The following is a 13,516-nucleotide window of genomic DNA, read 5'->3' as shown; positions in this document are numbered from 1 at the left end:
GACCCTGGCCACATCAACTTCCACCAACAAATAGATAACAGATCAGAGCGTACGCAAAAATACAAATAAGTAGGTGAAACTATATGTCAATTGTATAATAAATAACAATTATACTATTTTTTTAAATAACAATTATACTAATATTATTATACTTTTTTTTTGGGTGTACATAATAATATTATTATACAAATAAAAAGTAATATTCCGTCTTATGATTATTAAAAAAAAACAGTATTATGCATAGGAACGTATACAACTGTAGTACAACACAAAACCTGAATACAAAGGTCATCACAAACTTGAAGTCTAATATTTTTCTCCCACTTTGTTGACACAAAAACAAAATACAAGTGGCATTTTGCTATTTGAACGACAATTATTACTAGTTATTGTCTGCCTACCAGCATCTGTCTAATTTTCAACTGAAGCTGCTGGCGTGGCATCATAGCTGAAAATGCTGCCAGAGTCCAAAAATAATTGCTCATTCACTATTATTAGGAGATATCGTTTAATCGATTGATTAGACTCAAATGATTAAAGAGTTTTTCTTAAAAGGAAGTGTTAGGTTTTGTTGGAGAAACTCTTTAAAGATTTAAATTTTTTTATTTTTTATAAAAGGATAAATATTTTGATTTTCAATGCATTAATTACATATATTTTCATAAAAAATTATCATTTAAAAGTATTAAAGAGTGTCCGGAGAAACTCGTCCATATTTTCCAAATAATTTTTGGATTTTGGTTTCCTATGACCCATTTTTCCTAAAAATTAAAGGCTTAACAAAAAAATATATTTGCTAGCTAGACTCTTACGGTCTCACCATTACCTTCATGTGAACCTTCCTTTTTTATATTTGGACTAACTAAAAAAATATTCTTATGTCTGAAAATCAAAATATATTTGTGCATATGCGCATGCTATAAATAACCACCCCATACTTCATTCCTACACATTGCAATCTCTTCTAACTTATTCTTACACCTTCAAACATAAGAAGAATTCCCACACAAATTCGCTTCTTCCTCGTACTTTTTTGTTTTTGTTTTTGAATCTCATTGATTTCATCACATTTTCTATTAAATTAATTAATATTTTAGACTATAGTAATTAATAATGGGACTTGTGAGCATGGACCAACCTCAATTGTTGTCCAAGATAGCCACTGGTGATGGACATGGTGAAACATCATCTTACTTTGATGGATGGAAAGCTTATGATAAAAACCCTTTTCATCCAACCAAAAATCCTCAAGGTGTTATCCAAATGGGTCTTGCAGAGAATCAGGTATAGTATATATCAAGCTTTGAGTTTCACGTTCAAACTTTAGAGAACTTGCATAAGTATTATGCATTAATTTTTTAGCTCTAAATTCTAATTCAATTATTTTTATATTTGCAGCTTACTGCTGATTTGGTTCAAAATTGGATAATGAGTAACCCAGAAGCCTCAATTTGTACTCTAGAAGGAGTACACAATTTCAAAGAAATGGCTAATTTTCAGGATTATCATGGTCTACCAGAGTTCAGAAATGTGAGTGGTGATAATAGTAACATAAAACAAGAATTTTGAATGAAATTTGATCTATATAAATAAACTAATATAAATTTAATCTGAATTTTTACAGGCTGTGGCTAAATTCATGTCAAGAACAAGAGGAAATAGAGTGACATTTGATCCTGATCGTATTGTCATGAGTGGTGGAGCAACTGGAGCACATGAGGCCACTGCCTTTTGTTTGGCAGATCCTGGTGATGCTTTTTTGGTGCCTACACCTTACTATCCAGGGTATGTACATTCAATTCAATTTCAACCCCTTTTCTTGATCTTAATTAAGTTTTCCAATTATAATATTATCAATTATTGTTTTGCCCATTAATTTTAATTTAGAAGATGGTGAAATGTAGCTATCATATATCTTAAACTAGAATTATCTGTAGTTTGTTTTATAGTGCAGTCAGCTGTAGGTCATTAGGTTAAGAGCGATCAAATGTATCTCTCTTGATCTAACTTACTTGTAGCTCACTGCACTATAAAGTAAGCGGCAGCAGGTAGAACATTTTCAAGTGCGCCAACATGTTCTTTAATTAAAATAGACTTAATCTCCACTAAACAGCCTTAGTTATTACTTTAATATTCCAGTCATCATTAGAAGCCATGGACATGGTAGTGAATTTTGATGGAACTGACTTTTTCAACAAGGGAATAATTTTACAACTGTGTTTGCAATAGTCAACTATCATATTCAAAAGCCATCAGAGCAATTATTTATTTTTGTTGACTTCGTTCGTATTCATCCTATACAAACCAAAAATAAAACAAGAAAACCATTTGTGCTTAAACTAATTACATAGTCATATATTTTAATATATCTACATGTTAATTATTTTCTAATGAGATGTTTGATTTCTTAATGCAGATTTGATCGAGATTTGAGGTGGAGAACAGGGGTTAAACTTGTTCCAGTTATCTGCGAAAGTGCAAACAATTTCAAATTAACAAAACAAGCCTTAGAAGAAGCATATGAAAAAGCCACAGAAGATAACATCAGAATTAAAGGTTTACTCATAACAAATCCCTCAAATCCATTAGGCACAGTTATGGACAGAAACACATTAAGAACCGTTGTAAATTTCATCAACGAAAAGCGTATTCACTTAATAAGCGATGAAATTTACGCTGCAACGGTTTTTAGCCACCCAAGTTTCATAAGCATAGCTGAAATATTAGAACATGACACAGACATTGAATGTGACCGTAACCTCGTTCACATAGTTTACAGTCTTTCAAAAGACATGGGATTCCCTGGTTTTAGAGTTGGTATAATATACTCTTATAATGATACCGTTGTAAATTGTGCACGAAAAATGTCAAGTTTTGGATTAGTTTCAACACAGACACAATACTTGATGGCGAAAATGCTGTCTGATGACGAGTTCGTTAAAAAGTTTCTTACTGAAAGTGCAAAGAGGTTAGCACAAAGGTACAGAATTTTCACCAGTGGATTAACCAAAGTTGGAATTAATTGTTTACAAAGTAACGGTGGACTTTTTGTGTGGATGGATTTGAGAGGACTTCTTAAGGAAGCTACATTTGAATCAGAATTGGAACTATGGAGAGTGATTATTCACGAAGTTAAGATTAATGTTTCACCTGGTGTTTCTTTTCATTGTTCTGAGCCAGGGTGGTTTAGAGTGTGTTATGCTAACATGGATGATAGAGATGTGCAAATTGCTTTACAAAGGATTAGGTCATTTGTGGTTCAGAATAATAAGGAGGTTATGGTGTCTGAGAAGAACACTAAACCTTGTTGGCATAGTAATTTGAGGTTAAGCCTTAAAACAAGAAGGTTTGATGATATTGTAATGTCACCTCATTCTCCATTTCCTCAGTCACCTCTTGTTAAAGCCACTACTTGAATTATTTAGCATATAGAAGAAGTAATAACTGATAATTTTTTTTTTTTTTTTTTTGGTTTGTTGATTTATCAGTTTGGGAAACCACATGTTGTGTTCCTTTAATGTTGGGGGCATTTTTTCTTTTTTCACTTACTGAATCACATTGGTTTGTGGTGAAAGAAGTTCATAGAATTTTTAAGGTCAATGATGAATGAATTGTTAATAAACTTCTTCAATTATTCTACATGTTTTATTGTTGTTTTATAAACTGTTAAAGATAAATCAACTTTAGATTTGTACTAGTATGATAATGATACATATCAAATAGTATAAAGGAATTGAAGTGGATGTATGAGTAATTCACTAAAGATAACAAGACTACTGAATAAACATTCAATTTTTTATTTTTGGAATAAAGAAATTTACAAACAAGAAATTGCAGGGAGATTTACTCAAAAATATTTGTATTGAAAGTGATTCAAGTACTACCGTCCAACTTGCAAACCATCACCATGTGCACATGATTCACTTTCACGGTTTCTTTGCTATAAGATGATGCAAAGATTCAGTCTGGTCAAAAAATTGTAAAATACTATTAAAACGCAGTCTCAATTTGGATCCGTTGAATGAAAATTTCACAATTCATATTCCAAATTCATAGTTTGAATATGACTTAAGGTTGCACAAATTGAATATGAGCAGTTTCATTTGCTAAAAAAATAAGGAATCGGAATTCGGACATGATGACAACTCTTACGGTACCCTATATGATTTACACATTGGTCACGAGATTGGCCAATATAGGGGCAACGAACTGGATAATACATAGGACAAAAGACTAAACAAAAACATAAATTCTTGTCCTTAATTTTTTTTTTTATTTGGAATACAGTCTACTTGGTTGGAAGGTTATGTTTGACTTCAACTCAAGATTTTTTTTCTTTTTCTTGAAGAGGCTCAAGAAATATTTCTTGAGTTGAGACACGTGAAATAGGTCGCGGAGGCAATGTTAACTGATACCATCTTCGAATTGCTACATCAACTTTCACAAGAATTTAGTCAATAATTTGCAACTGTCCTATGGAGCCTTTGGAAGCATAGAAATCTCAAGCTTTGGCAAGATGTCACAGAAACTTGTGCTCATGTAGTCGATCGAGCTTGTCACCTTATGGAGGATTGGTATGCAGCTAACACTACTATTCCGGCAGCTAGTTGCAACAACACTTCAACAAATTCAGTTCGTAATGATCAGATGACAACAACAACGCCGGTAAGACAAAGTGGTTCATGTACAACTCGAAATTCTTCTGATACAACGACTGATATGTCTTCGGTCAGGTGGCAGCGGCCACAACAAGGCCGTCCGAAATGTAATGTTTTTCGGATCCGTTAAACTGAACAGGTATTGGCATATGTATCCGTGATGACGAAGGCACCTTTGTGCTGGCTAAAACTGTATCTATCTCTCCTATGTGTTCTGTTGCCGTAGGAGAAGCTTTAGACTTATTCCACGCCTTACAATGGCTAAGTAACATGCAATCTGACAACGTCGATTTCATCTTAGATTCAAAGATTACAACAAATGCCTTTAACCATCGTCGAATTGATGTTACAAAATTTAGCCAAGTGATTTCAGCATGCCAGAGTCTCTTCAACACACACTTCTCAAACTCTAAGGTCGAGTTTTAACAGGAGACAAGCAAATGAGGTAGCTCACACTCTTGCTGGGGTTATCACATTATCAGCTAGTCCCTATATTTATTATCATTTACCTCGTTGTATAAACAATTATTAATGAAATGCTATAAGCATACTCTTTTCCTTTCAAAAAAAAAAAAAAACTATCGAACCCACACAAAGGATTTGGAATGGTCCAACATAACGAGGGCAAAGCTTTTTTGTTTTAAATAATCCTCTCACTCCCAACTTTGGTAGTTCCACTAGAATTTTTAAGTAGTTCCACAAGTTTTCACCGTAACCTCTCTTGTTTCTGAAGTGACTAATTTCCGTCCTCTTGAAGATCACCTTGCTTATTATCCTTAATTTTTAGTACTTTAGATTTAATTATAAATTTGCTAGTTTTTTCAGTAATTTAAGTTTATTAATCAACATTAATTTTTTATATATTTAAATGTATTATACCAAACTATAATTGAAATAAAATATCTTTTAAAACAAGAACGTCAAAATACCATGTTAAATATCAAAATAAAGTTTAATTTTATTGATCTATTTACTCTTTTGTTTATTTAAACATAAGCTAGGTTAATTATATAAATACGATCATATAAAGTATGCCTTTAAATAGGCTTTCAACTTCATAAGATTTTAAAAAATCAACCCACACTTAAAAATTAAAAGTAAGTCTATAAGACACTACAAACTATACCTATGCCTTGATTTTTTTTTTTTTTTTTTTATCGGATTAGACTTCGACCTAGCAAAATATTCTCACTCCTAATTACCACCCCTGTTTGATGCTATCATGATTATTAAATCAATAAATAACTTGGCAAAACCATATTTCAATTTTTTTAATTGAAAGCATAATCATTTAATCCCTATACTTCAACCTTCTTTCCAGTCCAAATATGCGTTCTTTCTTCTCTTGAACACAGCACCTGTGAATTCTTCTTCTCTTTTAATATTTAATTATAATAATTTGTATATGGATAACTCTACTGATTTAAAATAAAAAGATGATGAGTTGAAGATCCTAAATTTCAAGCTCGGTTGGAGAGAAATATTAATCTAACAATTAATTTCTAATATTTGTCTAATTTATTTAGGTGCATTATATGCAATCGGTATGGAGTAAAAACACGCATGCTAGTTAAAAAAAATCAGAGTCAAATGTTAGTTTTTTTCCCATGAAATGTTTGCTGTTTATTAATGTTACGCTTCTTGTTTCTTTTCATTTATTGGGATAAATTTAAAGGTTAATTTCTGAGGAGTGTACTGTGTAATATTATAGTTGATTAGACCTGCACTATTGAGGCAGAAAATTGCAAATTTTATCAAATCCAATATTTGAGCTAATCTTTTCTTAGGGATAACTAGTCGAGATACCCGTGCTGAGCCGCGCGGCAAAACTTGCATCCTTGTACGATGAGGTGCGTGTCTGGAAGAACAGACATAGAACTGAACAATGCTAAAATAAAACAATAGTGTACAATTTTATAAAGTATGTACACTTAGTATTCAATTAAATTGATCTGGGAAAATATTTGTTGGTTTGCAAGTGAGTTATATGTCCCACATCGGATAAAATAGTAAAGGTTGAACACCTTATAAGTAAGAGGATCCATAAACCTATCACCTTATATATGACGACAATCTAGAACATTCAAATCGATTGAAAAGGTAAAATTAATAAAAAAAATACTTAAATTTTAAATTATGTCGAAGAACTTGATCATCTTGCTAAATTTACTATCAAATAAGCTCTTGAAATATAAAATTAATTTACTAGTAAACTAGTCTTGGATTATATGGTTTATTAGCAAATTAGTCCCTAAACTTACTATCAAACCAGTGATTACAAGTTAACAGAAATAGCAACGTATTCAATGTTGTTCAAATTTGAGGTTTTTTTTTCTTCATCTATTCGTAAGTTTGAGATGTGTAAATCCTCTACAACAATTTTAGGAGGAATTAGTGATTTAATTTTCTTTTGCTATGAGTAGTTTCTTTTATCAAAGTTATGACGTTTATAAATAGCAGTACTGATTTTGATAACTAGCCAGTCACTGTCTTAAAGTCTTTCATATAACACAAACTCATAGGATAAGATTTGACGCTAAAATTAAGGACAGTTTTAAACGACCAGAAATTAGTTGTATGTTGTTGTAAAGTACCAAAAAAATGACATCACTCTGTATCTCACGGTCCACATAGGTATGGGAAATCATTGGAGTTCGCAAAGGCTACGGTGGGAGATCTCTTTAAGTCTCATACTAGGGTGGACAAACGGTCGGTTTCGGTCGGTGACGGACCGAAAATGCCAATCCGTTCAAACCCACGGTTGAGCTTTCCAGACCCATTTTCGTCCGTTAGCAGCTTCGGTTTTTTTCGGATTTCGGTTTCGACGGGTGACGGTTATGTTGGGTGGGTTACTTCGGATACTTCATTGAGTCATTATCTTCATATTATTTGTAACCAAAAATCCATCACAGAAGAAAAGATAATAAAAATTGACAGAGAGTAAAAAAGAGATGAAGAGAGAAGATTGCTGTTGCACAACATATGAAGAGATAACAAAGAGATGCAAAATCGAAAATAAATTCAAACAGTGTGATTGGTACTACAATAGTATGAGGAAGTGAATCTCATAGTCTCATGAATCATAATAAAAGATATAAGAAAAGAAAGGCAGGTGGGGACGTGGGTGGTTTGTCTTGAGAGAGAAGAAGGGAGAAGCAAGGTCTCAATCTTAAAGGGTTTAGTTTACAATTACATAAAGAAATTAATTTTAGAGACGGTGAGAGAAAATACTCCATCCGTTTTAAAATAAATGTCGTTTTAGCCAATTGCACATATATTAAGGAATGAAATGAAATAATCATTAGACGTAACACTTTTACTAACTGCCCTTATTTTATAAAAAAATGATAAGTTTAAAGTTGCATTGAAAATTATGTGAAAGAAAAGTTGGGGAAGGTAAAATTGGAAGAAAAAATTAAAGTGGTATTAAAAATATAAAGTGACATTTATTTTAAAATAAATATTTTTGATTAAAGTAACATTTATTTTGAAATGGACGAACTAATAAACAATTGGCAAGAATGAGTGAGTATTTTCATTTTACAAGATCATACAAAAAATTAAAATAAGAATAATTAGTAAGTTGGTTACTTGTTGCTGTAATGAACTATTGATACGCTTTCCAAGAAGATATTGTTACTTTTTTTCAAAGTGTGGGTCTTAAGACACTGTTTTCATGTCACGTCTCTGAAAAAATCAGATATGTATACAATGGGCATTGCTAGCGGTCGGGTTTCGGATTTCAATGGATTGGTTTTTGATATCCGAGACCGTCCATTTATACTCACACAAAACTGTGATTGTTCACCCGATAACCCGCCGACCCGTTCAAACCTAACCGTTTATCCATTTTTCAACTCGGTTTTTCGGGTTACGGTCGGGTTTTGGATTCTTGTCCAGCCCTATCTCATACTGCAGGAGATTTGACTACTATTTTTTTGTTTGGTTGCTAAATAAATAGGAGTTATTGGATTAATTCAACGGTTTATTGATAAAAAGAGAAAAGCATTGCAATTGAATGAGAGAGAAACGTATATGCAGATCATTTTCTTCCATTTTCCTGGGTTTTATTCAGCTACTTTTTTCCCTTAAGCTTTTTTATGTTTTGAATTTAGTCGAGAGTTCTTATTACACACTGTAGGTTCATTTTAATTTTGGAAATATCCACACCTTTGTCAACAAAAATTGTATTTTTACAGTAGAAGAAAATAAATTGGTGTAAATTCTGGAATCAATCACAAGAAAAGCAAAAACGGTAAGAAAATGGAATCAATCAATAATCACCATTGTTATACAAATTCAAATTCTTGAAACAACATCCGATCCATTTTTCCTATCAGCAAAAATTGTAAAAACTGTCTACGGCGGTGTCTACACCACCGACGCTTCTACTATCTACAACGTTGCTGCTTTCTCTCTCCTGCTTCTTAGTCAAACTGTTCTTAACGCCGCCACTAGATGTCTTTGTTGTGGTTGCAAGGAAGGCCAATCAATGAATGGAAAAGGTATGAGAAGGAAATGAAGAAAAATTTGCAGAAGAGAAAGAAAGGCAACAGTACAAGAACGATACCATGTGGCAAGGAACATGTGTTGTTTAAAAGAGACTTTTAATCTCGATCATTTAATTTTGATCTAAGGGTCAATAAGCATTCCTATTATTTTCACATTAAAAAATCATATTAGTTGTAAAAAAATAATAAAAAAAATAAGAGGGTCTCCTACTGTAGGAGACCTGAGAAGGTCTCCCACCCTAAGTAGGAGACGTGAATAGGTCTCCTACGGTAGGAGACTATATAAAAGACTGTTTTTTTTTTTTTTGCTACTAAAATAACTTGTGTTTGGAGGTGGTTGTACATTGGTAACTTGTTGTTGGAGGTAAATTCTATTTAAATTATTCATTTAAGTGCAGGGCAACCTTGGAATATCCTCTTAAATAAAAAAATTATTTTCCCACCAGATCTGTAATGATTACAACATCGTTGCTATTCCTTTGAACGTCATTAATATAATGACTTCATTTTTTTCTTTAGAGAAATATAACGAGGAAGTTGAAAATATATTCACGTTTTTACTGTAGATTGAATATTATGACTTTTTTTAAAAAAATAATTGAATATTATTAATCGAATGATCAATAGACAACAAGAGTTAAATAAGTTTTTAGTCCCGATAAATATATTGAATATTGTTTTTAGATCTTAAATTTTTTTTTTACATGTTTTAGTCCCTATAAATTAAAATTTGTTTAATTTTGCTTAAAGATTTTAATTTTTTAACGCTTTTTTACATAAATGTTAAGCATTAAAATGAACTCTTTTATAAAAAAATTAGATTTTTTTCACATGCAATGAATTAAATTAGAATATTTCTAAACTCACTATCAAAAAAAGAATATTTCTAAACAACAAAGTTTTAAGATTAATCTTTGGAAGATTATTATAGAACAAGTGTTAGTCTTTTAAAAGATTTGTATAGATAAGAAGTTTGTCATTGAAAGATTCTCATAGAACGTGTCTTAGACTTTTTAAATATTCTTATAGATAAGAAGTTAGTCTTAAGAAGATTATCATAAAACGTATGTTAGTCTTTTAAAAGATTTTCACAGATAAGAAGTTAGTCTTTGAAAGATTCTCACAGAAGAGATGTTAATCTTTTGATAAATTCTTATAGATAAGAAGTTAGTGTTTGGAAGATTCTCATAGAATGGATGTTAGTCTTTTGAAAGATTCTTATAGACAATAAATTAGTGTTTGGAAGATTCTCATAGAACGGATGTTAGTCTTTTCAAAGATTCTTATAGATAAGAAATTAGGGTTTCGAAAAATTCTCGTATAACAGATGTTAGTCTTTTGAAAGATTCTTATAAATAAGAAGTTAGTCTTTGAAAGTTTTTCATAGAATGTTTGTTAATCTTTTGAAATACTCTTATAGATAAGAAGTTAGTCTTAAGAAGATTCTCATAGAACGTATGTTAGTCTTTTAAAAGATTCTCATAGATAAAAAGTTAGTCTTTGAAAGATTCTCATAGAATGTTTGTTAGTCTTTTGAAAGATTCTTATAGATAAGAAACTAGTGTTTGGGAGATTCTCATAGAACGGATGTTAACCTTTTGAAAGATTTTTATAAATAAGAAGTTAGTCTTTGAAAGATTCTCATAGAACATGTGTTCCTCTTTTGAAATATTCTTATAATAAGAAGTTAGTCTTGAGAAGATTCTTATAGAACGTATGTTTGTCTTTTGAAATATTCTTATAGATAAGAAATTAGTGTTTTGATGATTCTCATAGAACGGATGTTAGTCGTTTGAAATATTCTTCTAGATAAGAAATTAGTGTTTGGACGGCCATAAATGTTTAGAATATCATAAAGATCTCACAAAAAAAAATTAGAATTTTTAAACAAAACATGAATTAAATATAAATTTTTAACGGCCATAAATGTAATATCATGTTTTGTTAAAAATTCATTTTTAATTCATATTTTAACAACCATAAATGAGAATATTATAATATTTAATTCATAAATGTAAAAGATTCGCATAGAAAAGAAGTTAGTCTTACTAAGATTGTCATAGATAAAAATCTTACTTCTTAAGAAGATTCACATAAAACGAAAGTTAGTATTAGTAAGACTGTCATATATAAGAATATTACTTCCTCCGTTCATTTTTAAGTGTCGTTTGAATGTGAATTTAGCGTTCCTATTTAACCGTCATTTTGATATTTTAAGGGTACAATTTATCAATTATACCCTTTGTTGATTACTCTTATCTTTTTCAAAAAACTAATTAACGTTATAAATTTGAAAAACTAAAGTTTTTTTTTAAAACAAAGTTTGTTTCTTGTTATCTTTAAATTGACAATTGTTTGGTGTTAATATTTCAAAACGACACTTAAAAGAAACATAGAGAGTAGTTCTTGGGGAATTGTCATACAACGGAAGCTAGTCTTGGTAAGATTGTCATGTGTAAGAAAATTATAATTTTTAAATAAAACATGAATTAAATATAATTTTCGTCAAACAAGTTTCAATTCATCGCTTTTTTCTCTTCTTCTTCCCTTCTCATAGACATTTTCAACTTCAAAGTTTATGGGTTTGACAAATTCGTGATTTAAATAAACTAGGGACATGTAAACAATTGAGAATTTCATCATTTAGGGATTTATGGGTTTCAGGATGACTATGTAGTTTGCTTTGAATTCGGGTATGGGGATTTGTGGGATGAAGATGAGTATTGAGTTTGTGGTAGATTCCTTTTATGGATTTGGGGATTCATTCTGGGTTTAGGGATGATTTTCAGGGTGGATAATTGGTTTGTGGATGAATTTATTGGTTTATGGAAGATGAAGCTACTTGAATTTCCCAATTTCAACTCATAAAAAGCTATATAGAATTTGTGAAAAATAAATTTAATCATGGTTGGGAATAATAAATTTAATCTTTGCTTCCCATTCAGTGTGGTTTAAATTAGTGAAAATATTTTTGTTTGATTACTAGATAATTTAGTGATTTTCTTTCCTAAAAATTGTTGTAACTGTGAGGTATATACTTTAATGATAAAAATTAAACTGCCATAAATGATAATCCTGTATTTTTCAATAATAATTTGGTTCAATGACTAAATCACCCTTTGTAAATGATACCATCAATTCTATAATATTTTCCAACAATATTAATTTAATCAGGTCACTTCAGCTATAAATCACTACCATCCAATTAAATAAACTACATCCTAAGGTCCATATCCATTTTGAAAAGGAAAAAAAAAATAAAATGAACAAGCTCTCTCACGGTAAGAGACCTATACAAGTCTCCTAGTTCGTGTTTAGTTATTGATAAAAATAATCGTACTCCAAAAAAATATTATAACATTTTATTTTTAAAAAATTATATTTATGCAACCATTTTTGTGATAGTTTTGATTTTTTTTTCTTCCTTTATTGAGACAAACAATAAATAGAAAGAGAGTGAGCATATTCTAAGTATCAAAGAGATAGTGTCTCAAAAGTTACTAAAAAATAGTTGTATAAATATATAATTTTTTTATAACTTTTTGAGAGACCTTTAAAAATACACACATTATCTCTCAAGATTAATAGGTTACCAAACATTTGCCAAATCCTTCCTTCCTATGCGTGGGATCAGGGATGACCTAAGCTACTTCTTTGCACTAAGAAAGATGTCAAAAAGCATGTATGAATGATGTTAAGAAAGTATTTTTTGCATTAAGAAAATTGCCAATTCTTAATATGATATTTACTGGGTTAATATATCAAATCCGTGCTAATTATAATATGGATGGATGACATTTTCAGAATTACATCACCTATGATTATATGATCCATAATAAAAAATTGTCTTGCTTCGGATGGTTATCATAACACGTACTAAAACTAATAGTAATGCTTATGGTTCATTATTAGGTAGTAATACTGTCGTAACGTGATAGATAAATATAAATAGTGAGTTTAGTTTTAAGCACGTCAACAAATCACAATCAGTCATACATTTGATTTTTAAAATGGTTATGATTAAAGCCAAATAATTTTTATTACGATTAAAATTGATTATATGTACAAAAGTTTACACTAAGCATATTTCTTTTTCCGTGATCATGATATTGATACGAAATTTTCATCGTCGATTAATGACGACTAATCTATGTCGGAGAATTTATGAACGCACAAGATGGGTTCTTCCTTCCAACTGAATTTTTTCATATGCGCCGGTAGTTGACTACATGCTTAAGGGGACTAAGCATATTCATTGAGTCTGTAAATAACTATAAATACATTTTTGAAGATTTATGGAACTACGAAGTGTAGTAGTACATCTGCGGCACCAAATAAAAGTTCACG

At 30.7% G+C, this 13,516-nt stretch overlaps 1 protein-coding gene across 1 annotated transcript; it reads left to right on the top strand.

Moving 5' to 3' along the window:
• Nucleotides 1-940: 940 nt before the first annotated feature.
• On the top strand, nt 941-3,639 carry LOC25502108 (1-aminocyclopropane-1-carboxylate synthase). Its single transcript, XM_013591656.3, has 4 exons — nt 941-1,284; nt 1,399-1,530; nt 1,625-1,785; nt 2,417-3,639. Exons 1-4 carry the CDS (start codon nt 1,114-1,116, stop codon nt 3,414-3,416), a joined length of 1,464 nt encoding a protein of 487 aa, XP_013447110.1. The 5' UTR covers nt 941-1,113; the 3' UTR covers nt 3,417-3,639.
• Nucleotides 3,640-13,516: the final 9,877 nt, after the last annotated feature.

This window comes from Medicago truncatula, chromosome 8 (assembly GCF_003473485.1).
Source record: "Medicago truncatula cultivar Jemalong A17 chromosome 8, MtrunA17r5.0-ANR, whole genome shotgun sequence".
NCBI lineage: Eukaryota > Viridiplantae > Streptophyta > Magnoliopsida > Fabales > Fabaceae > Medicago > Medicago truncatula.
Note: the sequence above shows the minus strand (reverse complement) of the source record. Positions and strands in the feature narration are given on the sequence as shown.